Source organism: Dysidea avara, chromosome 3 (assembly GCF_963678975.1).
Source record: "Dysidea avara chromosome 3, odDysAvar1.4, whole genome shotgun sequence".
Classification (NCBI taxonomy): Eukaryota; Metazoa; Porifera; class Demospongiae; order Dictyoceratida; family Dysideidae; genus Dysidea; species Dysidea avara.
Genome location: NC_089274.1, coordinates 27,419,777 through 27,438,935, shown reverse-complemented (window position 1 = coordinate 27,438,935; position 19,159 = coordinate 27,419,777). Strand labels below are relative to the sequence as shown.

Genomic DNA, 19,159 nt, shown 5'->3' with positions numbered 1-19,159 from the left:
GCTGGCATCACACATAAAATACATTCGGTGAATATGTTATGAGACTTTTTATAGTTGTAACATGGGCATGAGTGATTTACCTGATATGTATGCCCAAAGCCCAAGGGCTGTGGGCATACATTATCAGGCAAATCACGAGTGCCCATATTACAGCTAATCTGTAATACCTCCGTTCTGGCTGATAGCTTTGATGCCAATATCAGTGTAATCACTGGATTCGTTTTATATGCATGCCTGAAAGATTCGATTATGGTTAGGCAGCAAGTAACATTGTAGCTACGATTGTTATAATAAATGGATGAAATATACAGATATTACGTAAAACTTGAGTAGGACAAATTTCAGGGAATTTTACAAGTATTTTAATGCTTTTGCATTGTTCAAAGACTAATCAGAACATATACTAAAGGCCTAAAGGGGCAAGCTTTGTTATAGAGTGGTTAACTCATATCATCTGTAATGTGGGCATGTCCACATTCAAAGAAGTGCCAAAATGCTTGTGAATTCACTGTAAGACTACTTCTCACTTTTAAAATTAACATTTCCCAACTTGTAGAATGACAAGGATACTGAAACGCGTTTGTTTGAGTGCTTTTTGTGGCAACACTTCAATTTGTGGTAATCATCACGTGAACATTAATTTACTACCACAATCGATTTCAGTCTGAGCTTGTATAGAACAAAGAGAGGGCGGTATCACTATCTCATCCACATCAAGGCCATGCTTGATTATTAAAGTGGCTTGTTTACTGCAGGAATTGTGCAACAAAAGAAGTAATTGTGTGTATAGCTTTTTGTCTGACTAATTATTTGCATATTTAACACTGAATGATTATCACATACTGCAGGTAATAAGGTGACTTCTTATATAACTGAACTGTAGCTGAAACTCTCATTGTTTGTACCTGAACTCTTTTCAGGGAGACTTGTTTCTAGCTGCACTCTCTACATGGTGATTTGTTTCCAGCACATATTTCTACTGGGTGATTTGTTTGTAGCTGATTCTCTATAGGGTAACTTGTTTCTAGTTGATATCTCTACAGGGTGACTTGTTTCCAGCTGATCTTTTCTACAGGGTGATTTGTTTGTAGCTGATCTCTCTACAGGGCGACTTGTTTCTAGCTGAACACTCTACTGGGTGACTTGCTCCTAAATGATCTCTCTACATGGTGATTTGTTTCCAGCACATATACTGGGTGAAGCTGATCTCTAGGGTTACTTGTTTCTAGCTGATCTCTCTTCGGGGTGACTGCTCTATTAGGATGATGACTGCTCTATTAGAGTATCTCGATCTTGCACTTGCTACACCAAGTTGGATTTCGTGTTATACCTCTGTGACTTTTGACTTTTAAATCTGATTCTTCTACACCATCGAAAAGCCTTTCTAAGATGAATACTCCATCTATACAGCAATTTTCAAAGCATTATTCCAAGCGGTTTATCTGGCAGGTGTGGCAAGTAGTTGTTTTTTTATTAGCTAATCTCGATTGTGTAATTGTTACACACTGTTGGTTTTTTCGTTGTATCTTCATGGTGTTTAGCTCGATTTCTTTCAAACCACAAATTGCTTGAGGTTCAATAGTTAACCTATTCACCCACCAATTTTCAGCTTTTTCCCATGAGCAGTTTACCCTGTAGGTGTGACAGCATATTGGTATTATTTTTCGTGAATACTTGCTAATAACTCCTTCCCTGATTATTGTATTTCAGCCAAACCTAGTACCAAGATGCACTTTTATACCCCTTCTGTATGCCAAATTTCAAGGCAATCGGATATGGCATTAGCGTTTTATGGCAGTTAGTAAGTGTGCTAAAAGAGGAAGAAAATCAGAAGGGAAAAATGAGGAAACTAAGCCAATTTTTGAAGTCACGTATCTCGGAAACGCTTGAAGCTATTTTGCTCAAATTTGGAATATAAAGTACTGACGTTGGTGGGCGTGTTCACATCACATCAAAAAAATTGTCTTGTTTTGTAAAGGCAGCACAGAGCTACGAAGGTGTGAAAATCACTTTTTTTTTTCTTCTTGTCAATATATTTACGGGTATTGTGTGCTGGCTTCTTGACCGCACAACACAACTGTGTGTCTTGATACATGGCAAAATGTATCCTCTGGAATTCCTTTGATCTGAGGTGTCAAGGTATACATATCATAAACATCTCAATAAACATGCCTTATGTAATAGTTGTATCATGGGCTCGAGTAATATTGCCTGATATGTACACCCAAGTTCAAGGGCTGTCAGGCCCAAGAGCATAAGTGTACAAATCAGGCAAATCACGAGGGCACGTGATACTACTGATATGTAACATGTCAATTGCAGACTAAGAGCCTGCGAGCGATTAATCACCCAGACCAATACGAGAAGGACATTTATTATATAGACCAACTTGTAAAATTGATTATGGGACAGCAGCAACTTTAACGTTGTGACTACATTTGTTAACATGAATGGGTAAGTCCTAAGTGTATCACGGAAAAGGTCAACTAACGATTTTACAAGTATTTTAAAGCTGCTGCATCATTTTACAGACTGTTTACAACATTTGCTAAACATCTATAGGGGTAAGCTTCACTGTATCAAGACACACGGTAGTGTGTCGTGCGGCCCAAGAAGCCGGCGTGCCACCCGTGAGTATATTAACAGGAAGAAAGAAAACGCAATTTTCACACCTATGTAGCTCCGTGACCCCTTATCCGATTGTAACCAAATTTGCTAGAGAGGTGCCGGCCAGCAAGGGGAGTCTACGCACTAAATTTGAAGAAGATCGCTCCAGCCATTTCCGAGATACGAGCGAACAAAATTTCGTTTTAATTTCTTCGTTTTTTTTCTTCTTCTACTTCTTCATTTCGCACACTTCGCAAAATCCGCCATAAAACACGAATGCGTGCTCGGATCGGGCTGAAATTTGGCACACTTAAAGAGCTCATTAAGGCGGATTCCCGTACCAACTTTGGTAGGAAGCCGATGAACATTCACGGAGTTATGACCGATTATTTGCGTAAAATAAGGTCGAAGGTCTGTCACGCCTACAGGGTAAACTCCTTTGAGGAATCAGTTGAAAATTGATATGTAGATGGAGCAACCATCGTAGGAGTGCCTTTTTGTGGTTTGAAAGGAATCGGGATAAAGACCATGGAGATATGACACAAAACCCGACCTGTGTCAAAATTACGCGATTGATTTTTATGAATAAAAAAACTATTAGTTTTCGTGTCTATCAGGCAAACCGCTTAGAACAATGAGCTGAAAATCAGTATGTAGCTGGAATACTCATCATAGAAAGTCCTTGCAGTAGTACAGAAGAATCGGATTACAAACCACTGAGTTATGATTCGAAAGGCAACTACGTGTAGCAAATGCTAGATCGAGATACTCTAATAGAACAGTCACCCTAATAAAGCATTCAGCTGCATTTATAATTTACTCAATTATATTACATTGCAAGTTATTCTGTAGGGAATTCAGCTACAAACAAGTCACCCTGTAGTCAGATCAGCCAGAAGAAGGTACCTAATAGAGAGTTCAGCTACAAAGAAACCATCATGTAGAGAGTTCAGCTCAAACAAATTGCCCTGTAGAGAGATCAGCTAGAAGAAGTTATCTTGTAGAGAGTTCAGTTACAAAGAAACAATCATGCAAAGTGTTCAGCTGCAAACAAATCACCCAGTAGAAAATTCCGCTATGAACAGATCACACTGTAGAGAGTTCAGTTAGAAACAAGTCATCTTGTAGAGAGAAGAAGTCACCTTGTAGAGAGTTCAGCTACAAAAGAAACCGCCATGTAAGAGAGTTCAGCTGCAAACAAATCACCTGTAGAGAGTTCAGCTAGGAACAAGTCACCCTGTAGAGAGATCAGCTAGAAACAAGTCACCCTGTAGAGAATTCAGCTACAAACAAATCACCCTGTAGAAAGATCAGCTAGAAGAAGTTACCTTGTAGAGAGTTCAGCTACAAACAAATCACCCTGTAGACAGTTCAGCTAGAAACAAGTCACCCTGTAGAGAGATCAGCTAGAAACAAGTCACCCTGTAGAGAGTTCAGCTAGAAACAAGTTACCCTGTAGAGAGTTCAGCTAGAAGAAGTTACATTGTAGAGAGTTCAGCTACAAAGAAACTACCATGTAGAGAGTTCAGCTGCAAACAAATTGCCCTGTAGAGAATTCAGCTACAAACAAATCACCCTGTAGAAAGATCATCTAGAAGAAGTTACCTTGTAGAGAGTTCAGCTACAAACAAATCACCCTGTAGAGAGTTCAGCTAGAAACAAGTTACCCTGTAGAGAGTTCAGCTAGAAGAAGTTACATTGTAGAGAGTTCAGCTACAAAGAAACTACCATGTAGAGAGTTCAGCTGCAAACAAATTGCCCTGTAGAGAATTCAGCTACAAACAAATCACACTGTAGAAAGATCATCTAGAAGAAGTTACCTTGTAGAGAGTTCAGCTACAAACAAATCACCCTGTAGAGAGTTCAGCTAGAAACAAGTTACCTTGTAGAGAGTTCAGCTAGAAGAAGTTACATTGTAGAGAGTTCAGCTACAAAGAAACTACCATGTAGAGAGTTCAGCTGCAAACAAATCGCCCTGTAGAAAATTCAGCTACAAACAAACCACCCTGTAGAGAGTTCAGCTACAAATAAGTCATCCGGTAGAGAGATCAGCTAGAAGGATAACCTTGTAGAGAGGTCAGCTACAAAGAAATCACACTGTAGAAAGATCATCTAGAAGAAGTTACCTTGTAGAGAGTTCAGCTACAAACAAATCACCCTGTAGAGAGTTCAGCTAGAAACAAGTTACCTTGTAGAGAGTTCAGCTAGAAGAAGTTACATTGTAGAGAGTTCAGCTACAAAGAAACTACCATGTAGAGAGTTCAGCTGCAAACAAATCGCCCTGTAGAAAATTCAGCTACAAACAAACCACCCTGTAGAGAGTTCAGCTACAAATAAGTCATCCGGTAGAGAGATCAGCTAGAAGGATAACCTTGTAGAGAGGTCAGCTACAAAGAAATCACCCTGCTTCATCTTTTCTTCTTCCTTTGGTAAAGAAAAAATGATGGGTTGAAAAAAGCCCTAAAGCCGCCCTATCTTTGGTGTATACAAATACAAAAAGAAGTTAAATCTAATCCAAAACAGCCAAGCTGTAAAAAAGGGTGGGATCTATTCTACGGAATGGAACGGAACGGGATGGAATGATGGACTAAACTACGGAACGGAATGCTTTCTCACATTGAAGCTTGCAGCTTACCATTGCTGTACAAGTTATCGGTGGTACCATAGGCACTTCCAGCAGGTAATCAAATGCACCCTAAGAAAGATAAAACGAATTTAAGGATCGATTGTGGGTTCTTGTTGGTTGTCATTAGTAACGAAGTACTAATTGTGGGAATCGCTGACTCAATGTGTTCATCTTCGGATGTATCAAGTAGGGAACTTAATGCATGATTTGTTTTTACTAGTATGTGAGTTGTTTTTGCTTACTTTGACTTTAGAATGTACATGTCTGGGGCCCAGCCTTTCTAATCAGCATAAATCAGTATGTAGCTACACTACAAAGGAAACAAGTATGGTGATAAGCTGAATCAACTCAGTCTAAGCAGAATCTAAAGGAATTTTGTGCAGTGTGTGAGAAGCAAACAATCAGATACCTCGAGGAGGCTACATTGTGTGAACATTAATGATTCATTAACAGAGTAGTGGACTAATGCCAGATATCTCAGCCCGAGTAGTGAGTTGAATCCAGGATGGAGTCTATTTTACAGAATGGAATGCTTTCTGAATCAAAACTTGCAGCTTGGCTAGCCACTGTCATCACTGAAATTGCATTTTATCAGTGGGGCCTCCAGGAAAATTGAATAGGATAATAATAAAATATTAATAGCTGTCTCATGCAGTGATTGTTCTACTACCTGATATATCAAGCAGGTCTCTTCAATTCATTTATTGCATGACCAAGGCAAGTTTTGTTACTACAATATAGTAGCTGATTGGATGTCAGTTGTTTCTGCTGATCTTTACAAGATAAATAGTTTAGAAGACCACTCAATTTCTTCAGTTTCAGATCATAATATCCACAGAGAAATTAACTAGAAAGTTACTGGTGACAGGAAAAGGCTAGGTGATCATGACTTTATTCAGTCTAATAAACAGAATATGTGGTTGATTGAGTGAGGTATCACTTTCAAAATGTTCAGACGACCAGCGATGGAGATGCATGGATTTATCGAATTTTTGTTGCGGTTGGAGACCAAAAGCAAACTGACTGTATGTTTTATTAATATTCATTCACTTTCTTTATATTTTCTCAATTTTGAACCTGTATATAAATAATTAATTTTTTCTTAATCAATAGAAATCCTAGAATAAGATGGGAGAGAAAATTTATCTTTGTTTACCTATACTGTACAACTTCAAAGGAAAATGAAGAAAACATACAGACAAATCAATAAAATTAGTACAACTATAATAAGGTGAATTACAGATTTGAATACTTAGAGCCTTTAGTTAATTATTGTTCCAAAGCAAAATTGTAGATGGAAAAAAAAGACTGGTGAGATCTTGGTTAATTAACGACAGTGGATGGAGATTAAAAGGGTGGTAACTTCTTGTTCTTGAATATGTTGCAAAGTGGAGGTACAAATCAAAATGGGATATCAATTTCATTATGAAAACTTTGCATACATAAATAATCTAGCATTACTGTATTCATTTGTTCTCCACTTAAATATGCTACTAGTACATTGGCAGTCTACCTTGAAATCTCAACTCTAGAGTATATCCAACACAGAGCAGCCCGCACTGTAACAAATACCCTGTAATTTCATGGACCAGCTGGACTGGGAATCGCTTGAAAACAGACGAACAAATTTAATCTGTTTTGTTTGAATTGAAGCATGTGAAATGTTACACTTAAGAAATTCTAGAATTCTTAGGTGGTATGTAATTAATGTGAGTGTTCCATTTCAGGTCTGACTAGATATATTGAAATTACACACACATCTTGGTCCAAATCACATTTGCCTGGTGGCTATGGGCATGGTTTCACATGCATAGAAGGCTTATAATTAAGATTTGGTTGATCTTGGAGTTTTGGCATTTAGCCTGATTCAAGGCTAGCAGTCAGACACATCCTTGAATTTGTGCAACAGAAAAAATCAGCTCACTATTGAACACGGCATTAGTCCACTGCACTGGCTGTTAATAATTCCATGCATACACTTCAGTGATGTTTGCAGAATATAGCCTCTTTGTGGTCTGCCAAAATATTTGTTCCTCGTATACTGCCCAGAATTCTTCAAGTTTTAATTCAGCTGGCTCTTTCCTGTTACTAGTGTCTTCCTGCTTGCTTTGTACACTGATTTATGACTTGAAAAGCTGGCCCAGACTGTTATTTAAAGTCAAAATAAGCAAAACAGCTCACACAAAGCGCCCTTCTTGATATATCCGTAGATGAAGCATGGATGAACATCACTAATACAGCTCATCCCACAATTAATACTTCGTTACTAATGACAACGAACAAGAACCCACAATCGATCCTTTAATTCTTTTTATCTTATGTTTAATCACCCACTGGAGGTGCCACTGATAACTTGTAAGGGCAGTTTCAGTTTCAATTTGAGAAAGCATTCCGTTCCGTGGTTTAGTCCATCATTCCGTTCCGTTCCGTAGAATAGACCCCACCTAAAAAAAGTACGGCCCTCAGACAGGCTATGGTGAAAAAAGATGTGAAATCCAAGGTGGCGGCCAAGAAATGGCTGTGATGGTAGGTTAATGGTAAAAATTTTAATAATGACAATTCAAGTGAATTTTGTGCCAAGACCAAGCGGCACCAAATTCACCTGAATTGTCGTTATTAAAATATTTACATAAAACATGAATGCGTACTCGGATAGGGCTGAAATTTGGCACACTTGAAGGGCTCATTAAGGAGGATCGCAGTGCCAACTTTGGTAGGAATCCGATGAACATACACGGAGTTATGACCGATTATGTGCGTAAAATAAGGTCGAAGGTCTGTCACGCCTACAGGGTAAACCCCTTGGAGGAATGAGTTGAACATTTATATGTAGATGGAGTAACCATCGTAGGAGTGCCTTTGTGGTTTGAAAGGAATTGAGATAAAGACCTTGGAGATATGACACAAAACCCAACCTGTGTCAAAATTATGCGATCGATATTTATGAATAAAAAAACTATTAGTTTTCACATCTACCAGGTAAACCGCTTAGAGCAATTAGCTGAAAATCAGTGTGTAGCTGGAATAATCATCATAGAACATCCTTGCAGTAGTACAGAAGAATCGGATTACAAACCATTGAGTTACGATTCGAAAGGCAACTACGTGTAGCAAATGCAAGATCGAGATACTCTAATAGAACAGTCACCCTAATAGATCTAGAGCATTCAGCTACGTTTATAACTTACTCCATTACAGAATTATATTACATTGCAGGATATTCTGTATGGAATTCAGCTACAAACAGTTAATCTGATAGACAATTCAGCTACATGCAAGTCACCCTGTAGAGAGTTCATCTAGAAACAAGTCACCCTGTATCAGCTAGAAGAAGTCACCTTGTAGAGAGTTCAGCTACAATGAAACCATCATGTAGAGAGTTCAGCTGCAAACAAATCACCCTGTAGAGAACTCAGCTACAAACAAACATGCCCTGTAAAAAGATCAGCTAGAAGAAGTTACCTTGTAGAGAGTTCAGCTACAAAGAAACCACCATGTAGAGAGTTAAGCTGCAAACAAATCACCCAGTAGAAAGTTCAGCTATGAACAGATCACCCTGTTGAGAGTTCAGTTAGAAACAAGTCATCCTGTAGAGAGATCAGCTAGAAGTATCACCTTGTAGAAAGTTCAGCTACAAACAAATCACCCTGCAGATCAGCTAGAAGAAGTCACCTTGTAGAGAGTTCAGCTGCAAACAAATCCCCTGTAGAGAGTTCAGCTAGAAACAAGTCACCCTGTAGAGAGATCAGCTAGAAACAAGTCACCCTGTAGAGAGTTCAGCTAGAAGAAGTCACATTGTAGAGAGTTCAGCTACAAAGAAACTACCATGTAGAGAGTTCAGCTGCAAACAAATCACCCTGTAGAGAACTCAGCTACAAACAAATCGCCCTGTAGAAAGATCAGCTAGAAGAAGTTATCTTGTAGGGAGTTCAGCTACGAACAGATCACCCTGTAGAGAGTTCAGCTACAAACAAATCACCCTGTAGAGAGTTCAGTTACAAAGAAACCACCATACAGAGAGTTCAGCTGCAAAAAAATCAATCACTCTGTAGAGAGTTCAGCTAGAAGAAGTCACCTTGTAGAGAGTTCAGCTGCAAATAAATTACCCTGTAGAGAATTCAGCTACAAACAAATCACCCTGTAGAAAGATCAGCTAGAAGAAGTTACCTTGTAGAGAGTTCAGCTACAAAGAAACCACCATGTAGAGAGTTCAGCTGCAAACAAATCACCTGTAGAGAGCTCAGCTAGAAACAAGTCACCCTGTAGAGAGATCAGCTAGAAACAAGTCACCCTGTAGAGAGTTCAGCTAGAAGAAGTCACATTGCATGTAGAGAGTTCAGCTACAATGAAACTCCCATGTAGAGAATTCAGCTGCAAACAAATCACCCTGTAGAGAACTCAGCTACAAACAAATATGCCCTGTAAAAAGATCAGCTAGAAGAAGTTACCTTGTAGAGAGTTCAGCTACAACGAAACCACCATGTAGAGAGTTCAGCTACAAATAAATCACCTGTAGAGAGTTCAGCTAGAAACAAGTCACCCTGTAGAGAGATCAGCTAGAAACAAGTCACCTTGTAGAGAGTTTAGCTAGAAGAAGTCACATTGTAGAGAGTTCAGCTACAAAGAAACTACCATGTAGAGAGTTCAGCTGCAAACAAATCACCCAGTAGAAAGTTCAGCTATGAACAGATCACCCTGTTGAGAGTTCAGTTAGAAACAAGTCATCCTGTAGAGAGATCACCTAGAAGTATCACCTTGTAGAGAGTTCAGCTACAAACAAATCACCTGTAGAGAGTTCAGCTACAAACAAATCACCCTGTAGAGAACTCAGCTACAAACAAATATGCCCTGTAAAAAGATCAGCTAGAAGAAGTCACCTTGTAGAGAGTTCAGCTATAAAGAAACCACCCTGTAGAGAACTCAGCTACAAACAAATTGCCCTGTAGAAAGATCAGCTAGAAGAAGTTACCTTGTAGGGATTTCAGCTACAAACAAATCACCCTGTAGAGAGTTCAGCTACAAAGAAATCATCATGTAGAGAGTTCAGCTGCAAATAAATTACCCTGTAGAGAGTTCAGCTATGAAAAGATCACCCTGTAGAGAGTTCAGCTAGAAGAAGTCACCTTTTAGAGAGTTCAGCTACAAAGCAACCACCATGTAGAGAGTTCAGCTGCAAACACATCACCCTGTAGAGAATTCAGCTACAAACAAATTGCCCTGTAGAGAGACCAGCTAGAAACAAGTCACCCGGTAGACAGATCAGCTAGAAGAAGTTACCTTGTAGAGAGTTCAGCTGCAAACAAATCACCCTGTAGAGAATTCAACTACAAACAGATAACCCTGCAGAGAGTTCAGCTAGAGTCAAGTCACCCTGTAGAGAGAATCCTGTAAAGAGTTCATCCACGTACAAGCAGGTCACCCTGTAGACAGTTCAGCTACATTTCAAGTCACCCAGTAGAGAGATCAGCTGCAAATTATCCTGTGGGGATTAATTGACATGTAATAAATATATGCTCTCTTTTTATATTGTGAACTCTTGATATATGCATTATATATATAATTTGTACATTTACTGATAAAATCAGAATGAGTTAAAGTATTTATAAAATCTGCTTCATCTTTTTCTTTTTCCTGTGGTAAAGAAAAATATATAGGTTAAAAAGCCCCAAAGCTGGCCTATTTGGGGTATACAAATACAAAAAGAAGTGAAATCTAATCAAAAACAGGCAAGCTGTAAAAAAAGGAGTGCGGCCCTTGAAAAGGCTATGATGAAAAAAGATGTGAAATCCAAGGTGGCAGCCAAGAAATGGCTGTGATGGTAGGTTAATGATAAAAATTTTAACAACGACAATTCAGGTGAATTTGGTGCCGCTTGGTCAATTGGGACAAAATTCACCTGAATTGTCGTTATTAAAATTTTTACCATTAACCTACCATCACAGCCATTTCTTGGCCGCCACCTTGGATTTCACATCTTTTTTTCATCATAGCCTTTTCAAGGGCCGCACTCCTTTTTTTACAGCTTGGCTGTTTTTGATTAGATAGTGTTTATCTCAGGTTACTCGAAAAGTGGGCATGGTCTATATTCGAAAATGCAGTAAACTGCTTGTAAATATGCTATAGTACTAGTTCTCATCTTAAACTAACATTTCTAAACTCATGGATAGGAAGGGTGACAAATCGCTTTCATCTGAGTGCTGTAGGATCCACAATCGGACACATGGTTTTCATCACGTGACCAATAATAAATTCCCACATTCGATTTTGGCTTGAGTTTTATATAAAGAAATTGGTGGTACCGCTCCCAAATCAAGGCCATGGTACATGTAAAGTGTACCATATGGTTTAACTTAAATGTACCGTGGCCAGCCAGGGTTTACGAGATACAAGTACACAGAAAAATTTGGAATTTTCAACTAGAGTAAGGACCATAGCACATCAATAATGAGCACAGTAGGGATAAAACACTTCTTATTGTTTTACGGTGATTTGTGACCGGATCTGCAAAAACTCGACATAATGGCGCAAGCCTAAATTTTCAGTATAGGCTATTGATTGCAATGTATAAAATATTAGTGTAAAATGAAAAAGTTCATAAAATTTTTAACTGCTTTGTTCTTTATGAAGAAAGGGTGCAATGATAAAAACATGGGTACCATCTTATCCGCCTACTCAAGAGGAGTCCAAAAGCTTTGTTTTGTGGCAGTAGCCTAAAGAATATGTGAGTTATGGGCATTTGTTTATGTCATGTTGAAGTGGTCATACGCAATTGATTTTTCTTCACTGATTTTGTCTGTGTGTAGTGACAAAAGGTGGTAGGAGAAAAAACGTACCATGCAATGGACTCCCCTATTCATGGCGAACACGATGGTGTAAGTTGCTACTCTGTACTGCATTGTGGTTGTAAGTTACAGTCATTTTTGTAAGCACCTGTAATTTATTTTCCCAATACTTGCTGTACAAATCGATCTTTCTGTTACTGCTACTTTGTAGGGTTGTAACTCCAAAAGTTGTTGGCATACAAGGCTGACACTTGGCCAGAGCATGCACTCGGCAAAGTAGATTATAAATATTCAATAACAAAAAAATTGAAAAATGTGCCAGTACGTCGGGTTTTCACTGATCCGGTCACATTTAATATCATGTACTACTCCAGTTTGTTTCAGTGCTTTTTATCGATGTGCTATGGTCCCTACTCTAGTTGAAAATTCCATTTTTTTCCTGTGTACTTGTTTGTTAATTTTTTTGTAAACAATTATTATGACTTGGTGAACCCATGCATAGTGGAGCCACACTCCAATTATCGTCTGAAAAGTGAAGTATCCATTATGCTTCATTGTCAGCTATTTCCAACTCGATACACAGCATTTCAGATCAAGAATTGTTCGAAAAGCACCTCTGCAATCCATGTATACCGAAAGAAAGAAATGGTGCCAGGCACCCCAGTTATATCAATTATTTCTGAAAAGTCAAATATCCATTACACTTTGTTGTCAGCTATGTTCAACCCGTTACACAGCAGTACGAATCGAAAACTGTTCAAAAAACACCTCTGAAATCAGAGTAGCCACTATGAAAAATAAGGATGATTTCCGTTCAAAGGGAAGCTATCACATGCTACCACCAAATCGACACTTTTCACTGTCAGCAAAGATGAATGGGACACAAAGGAGGAGACTGGTAAGTCCATGAAGAATGCATTGTACGTAACGAAGTGACATCGAACAGTGAAAAAATCAAACCCATACATAGCCTTAGCCGTTATCAAGGTAGCTTGTCTGAAGGCATCAGTCAGTCAGTTACTTACTTACTTACTTACTCAGTCAGTCAGTAGAAAATTCTATTAAATAATTTTTATATAAGTTCTGTAGCAACTTATTGAAAGTGTTTCGGGTCAATCTGAAAGCTTGTTTGGGCTTAGTTTTACCTAACCAATACTGCCTCATCATCAGGGGAAATTGAGGCTGTTTTTTGGGTGATATTTTGTGGGCCACGCCCACTCCTTTGTGGTCCCTACTATACAGTACTATCATACTGTATGTGTACCCTGAAAATTGCCTTTAAAGTTAGGTGGCTTCATGGTACATACTATTTTTTCACTATTAAGTGCTTATGGTACTGCCCAAATGCAACGTTGCCTCTCAAGAGTGCAAGTGATTAAAATACTCAAGGGTGTGGTACCCATTTCACTCGCAGGTATTCACCCTGTTTCATTTGAAATGAATACTCGTCAATAAAACAGGTACCATCCCTTTAAAGAGTTTTTTAATCACTCACACTTTCATGAGACGATGTTGCATTTGAGTATAGTACCATACATATACCACCACATTGCACCTTGGTTTCAATGTTCTTAAACAAGTTCTCCAGCTTTTTCTCAATATCCTCTTGAGAAACTTGTATCACAGTATCTAACGACTCCTGGGCTTGTTCTTGGGTTACCTCAGTACCCTCAGTGTCAAGGTTACAGACACACTGATTAAGATTAAACTGAGTTGGTAGAATCTTCAGCACTTCAAGACAAGTATCAAAGCTGTTCATGCCCATAAAAATCTAATATTAAAATAGAATATAATTTGGCAATATACATACAAAATCACATAACTTAGTAGCACTAAACAATTACTAGCTACTCACCTCAGGATTAACAGCACAGCAACTGAAAATATTTTTGACTCCCTCTGAATAGAATTTAACATTTGCCATTCGTTGCTCATTTTTGTTAGCATAAAAAGTCATCAGCTGACAAATACTCTGTAACAGTCTACTACATTACTGTACATCTAACACAAACAATCACCTTCACAAATTGCTGAGCAAACCAAAAATGCTCCACAGCTACTGGCCACTGCAACTGATTCCAGTACAACGACAACTAAAGGAATGTCATACATATATGCTTATACTGTAGACTACAAGTATTTTGTACAATTCTAGTTAAGATATCAGGAGTGCAGCCAAAGGTATATGTGACTGTTTTATTAGAGATAAGAGCAGCAGTGTACGTAACTGCAGAGTACTTATCACTAGGCACCTAACATCACAGATAAATACAGTCGAACCTCTCTAATTTGACACCTGCATAATCCAGAATCCCCTCTAATCTGACCAAAATGTCATTTACCAATACTTCTGTAATCTGACATCTCTGTACTCCATAATCTGACACAAAATTTGGTTCCCTAGACTTGGAAATACATTGTTTTCAACCTTTGTAATTTAACAGAGAATAATAGCAGCATTAAAAACAATCACTGAAAATAATTTTTAAGCAACCAAAGCATTTAATTGGTTGACAATAATAGAAAAAAAAGTTGTAATACTTGCAAATTCTATAATTAATTCATGTTAAAAACCTTGTGTGGTCTGTTTATTCCTGTAATTTACTGGATATTGCACAATGACGGAATACAGGAGTGACTTGATAATCCAACACCCTCCTTAATCCAGCAAAATTTATGGCTCCCATTGAGCATCGGAATAGAGAGGCTTGATTGTATTAAACAGTACAATAGTACTGTTTAGTATGATCCCCCCTTAAAATGAACAATTCCTACCAAAATGCTACCATCATAGAAATACTGTATGCAATGAAAATAAATAGTGCATCTAACACCAAATCAGTATTAAAAGCAATGAGATACTTACAGATGGATGAATATTGATTTTGTTTTTAATTGTCTACACTGCCAGCTAGCCTGCCTCCCTTGCCACAGTCACAAGGCTAGAGACTGAACAAAGCAGCGCATGCAGCTGGCCATGGCCACCATTTCATAACACAATAACAAACTCATGGATGGCCTGTGCCTTTTCTGGGTGTTTGCCGTTTGTGCTTTGCCTTTGATTTTATCTTCCAATTACATGGACATCTTCTGCATGCAAGGAAACCATACCAAGGCATTAATTTTCCACATTGACACTTTCCTTAGTGAAGCATATTTAGATGCCACAAGCGCTTAAGAGGGAGTAAATACCACACATGTAGTTGCATTTGTAAGTTGCAATCAGCCGCAGTTTTCAGCATTGAACCATGTGCCCCTTAACCCATTGTGTGGCTCAGCAGCAAGATCAAGATACTCTAATAAAGCACTCACAGAGCCACGCATGTATATCACAGCTATGTTGTAACAAAAAAAAAGTTAATAAACTAGAGCAATTAAAAATTATGACTTTAAAATGAAGTAAAGTTGCAGCAATAAAAGTACTAAAACAAGAGATACAAATGATGATAGCTATGTGGGAAATCCCAACTTTGGCAAATGCTTAATGCCAAAGTAAGTGGAGATTTGTCCACATAGCTACTGTACAATCATTGCTGGAACCCTACTTCATTTTTTAATTAAATTGCACTAGTTTAATGTAACATCAATGGCTAACATAAGGGTTCTACCACACTTTAGTACCTTTCCATAGAGAATTTTAACTTCAATGGCACTATCAGCCACTAAAGCTGTACATTCTTTCTTCTCCTTCTTCTCTTCATTATGGGACTGATATATAGTACACAAAGGTTAAGCAAAACTACAAACAGCAACATCCTTTGTACCTTAATAGATGCCTCCAGGTCTTCATTATCAAAAAGCACCACTATTTCTGCTCTGGCCTTACGTGTAATTTCATCAATCCAATCTCGCACAAAAGGCTCAAACCACTCAGGATATGCACTACACTTCAATGATGCACTAAATTGTAATTACAATCCATATGTACATATGTACCTCTTTAACACAATATTATATATAGTCCAGTTGTTGAAGGCAAAAAAATGACCATACCCGGAAATAAATGGTACCAAGACAAATTTGGTATCATTAGATGCAGAATTTCTTGGAGAATAACATATCCAAAATCCTCTGAAAACCCCTTAGGGGAAAAAAGGTTATGGGCATTTAAAGTTTCACGGTGATAGTTGCATCTTTTCAGTGAATAGGTTAACATTTGTCAAATAACATGTTTCCTTCGTGGAAATGTAACTAATAACAGTCATGTGAATTAGTACTATACACCTAGTAATAATTGACCTTCTGTGTTTCATTGTTTAGGAAATATCCCTTTCTACTGTGAAACAAGTGAAGCCCACGAATGCATATTACACTTTTGTAGCTATATTTAGGCATGTAGAAATACTTGCAGGTGCTTTTTGTGTTGCAACTAGGACATGATGTATTTTTAATTGTTTGGGGACATCCTTTCCAACCCAGGAAAAAGGGAAGCTTTTATTCAAAAGTAAGTTCATATAGGCATTAATGGCACTTGTAAGAATTCTCTTTAAAAGTGAGATAATTTCTGTTTTAGTATAAAAGAAGTACCCTTTATGATTGTTCTACTCTGCATATAAGCATTATAAGGGTCAGGATTAGAAGAAGCACTTGAAAATGCATATATGGTCCCACTGCAATTACCCATATGATGTCTGGAAAAGCTGTTTCTAGGGAATTGTGTGGACACTTCTTGGTAGAGGCTGCATTAGTCAACAAGCTACAGTTACAAGTATTGCCATACACAGCTAATGAAAATGAGACTGTCAACCCTAGTGAGGAAATCAGAAGCTGTGAATGAAGAAATGCTGATTCATCAAGTGATAATGCAATATTGGGACTGCAACAACTTCTTTTGGAATTACCATGGAGTCAGAAACCCTTAAAGATGAGAACTGGGCAGCATGCAATGACCTATATCTGTTGAAGATATGCTTGATATTAATGACGTAGAAGAGATTTGTGGTTCGTATGAAAGGGTAGTAAACAAAAGTCTACCAGTCTCTGTAACTGCTGGGTCACAAGAGCTGATAAAGCTAGATAATTGTTTACCTAGCTATAAAACATTGCTTGCTGAAAAATCACCTAAAGCAAGGTTGTGGTTGCAGTATACAGAATACATTGAAACTTTTTATTCGAGCTGAAAGAACAGGAGATGGAACTTGCATCTGGTTTTAGTAGGAAGAATGTTAAATATATTTTCTGCTACTGGTCATATTAACTATGCCAAAAGTTCTTTCCTATATTTATATAACAGATGTTACAGTTGCCAACTGATCACTCTTGGCTGTATCATAGCTTTGTTAAACAAGGCTTTCATGTTGTCCATCAAAGTAGCAGGTTTTGGTCTGGACTATGGACAGACCTAGCAATTGAGCAAGTCATGATGAGATCAATCAAGAGTTGTGGAGGACTTACAAGGGGAAGAGGAATGACAGAGTCAGTTCTCCTGCAATAAATTTACAGCATGCATAAATGTGCTGGGATTCATAATGCTATGACCACCAATACAAATGCAAAGCACAAAACTAAACGTTGATTTGGGAATTTCAAGGAGCAATCGAGATTTAAAAGATCTTACCAAAATTCAGGAATGGTTCAGTCAACATGAACCATTCAATGTGAATGAACATAAGCTGTGCTCTTTGTCATCAGGTTTAACTGCTGTTGAAGGAAACAGTATTAATTGCCATAAGGCAGAGGAGGTTGGTAGAAAGATACATAAACAGTTAGACAATGTCAGTGTCTTGGAAGCATCAATTAAGTGAACAAGTCAAATATTTAGAGCAGCTATATCCGGGCATTCCAGTTGACAAACAGAAAGTCAATATAAATCCAACAGCACTATTTTCTAGGCTGATAGCAATTGTTCAGAGAGAAGAAGACATGACTCCATACTTTCATTATGAGCTCACAGCCATTCCAACTTCACTTTTTAATAGGCCTGCGCCGATTATGCCAGCATAATTTGAGGCATAATAGGTAACCAAAAGCATCAGCATAATGCCAGCATAATAGGCAAAATTTTGGTGCATTGGTTATCAGAGAAGCTGAAACTCTGCCTATTTTGCATGATGCAGAATGGGATAGTGTGCAAACATGGTAAAAATCAGATTTACAGCTACGTTGTGAAAAAAAGATTAGTTAAAGATCGATATACTCTAATAGAACAGTCACCGAATAATGAAATATTCTTATAGAACATTCACAGATGCATTTGGTACTCTAATAAAGCAGTCAAGACACAATTATATATGAGCATATTTGGAGCATAACGGAACACAACTGGGCATAATTGGAGCATAATAGGGGAAATTCTGGAGCAATGCTCAAAAGCATAATAGGCAATTTCAAAAGCATAATAGGCTCAGGCATACTTTTTAAGGACTGTGCAATATGTAAAACTAAAAAGGCACCACTAGCCAGATTTCTCACAAATGATGTACAATCCTCAGAAAGAAATTCTCAAATATGCCATGTACTAGATGATGGCGCTCTTATTCATAGAATTAAGTGGCCAAAGAAGGCAACATATAGAGATGCAGCTAATGTATATGTACAATATGTACACCAACACTATATGGACAGAGCTGCATAGTATTTGATGGTTACATGCAGGGTGCTTCAATAAAAGATCATGAGCATCAAAGAAGTGTGATAAAGACTCATGCAAATATCCAGCTTGGCCGGTGAAGCTATGCAGGCTCACAATAACCAGAAGGTGTTTTCATCTAATGAGAACAATAAACTACAATTCATAAATTTGCTAAGCAAATATTTGCAAGCTGATGGCCACAGTGTTCAGAACAGCAGTGGAGATGCAGACACAATGATAGTTGCACATGCCCTGCAATATGTTGTACAAGGGCACGAAGTTAATGTAGTTGCAGATAATACTGATGATCTAGTTTTGCTGAATGATGTATCACTGGAAGCATAATATACCAAATATATATTCTCTTTCAGAAGCAAATGCTTAGCAGAAGAAAACAATGACTGTATGAAAAATATGAGATCTTAATGGTAAAGCTGGTGAAACAATAATATCACATCTTCTGTTCCTCCATGGGTTGTAACACAACATCTGTAACCTATGGACTAGGAAAAACCAGCTTACTGAAAAAAATCAATGAATCAAATGAAATACAAGAAATATCATTCTTAATTA

At 37.9% G+C, this 19,159-nt stretch overlaps 1 protein-coding gene across 2 annotated transcripts in view; it reads right to left on the bottom strand.

Annotated features, from left to right (window-relative positions):
- Positions 1-19,159, bottom strand: part of LOC136250581 (protein unc-13 homolog D-like) — a 67,824-nt gene that overhangs the window by 23,363 nt on the left and 25,302 nt on the right. For both annotated transcript variants that reach the window (XM_066042800.1, XM_066042799.1), the window contains exons 22-26: positions 15,780-15,915; positions 15,637-15,723; positions 14,034-14,108; positions 13,871-13,987; positions 13,571-13,786 (exon numbers count right to left, since the gene is read on the bottom strand). In XM_066042800.1, the coding sequence (XP_065898872.1) occupies positions 13,571-13,786; positions 13,871-13,987; positions 14,034-14,108; positions 15,637-15,723; positions 15,780-15,915 (631 nt within the window). The remainder of the gene's footprint in view (positions 1-13,570; positions 13,787-13,870; positions 13,988-14,033; positions 14,109-15,636; positions 15,724-15,779; positions 15,916-19,159) is intronic.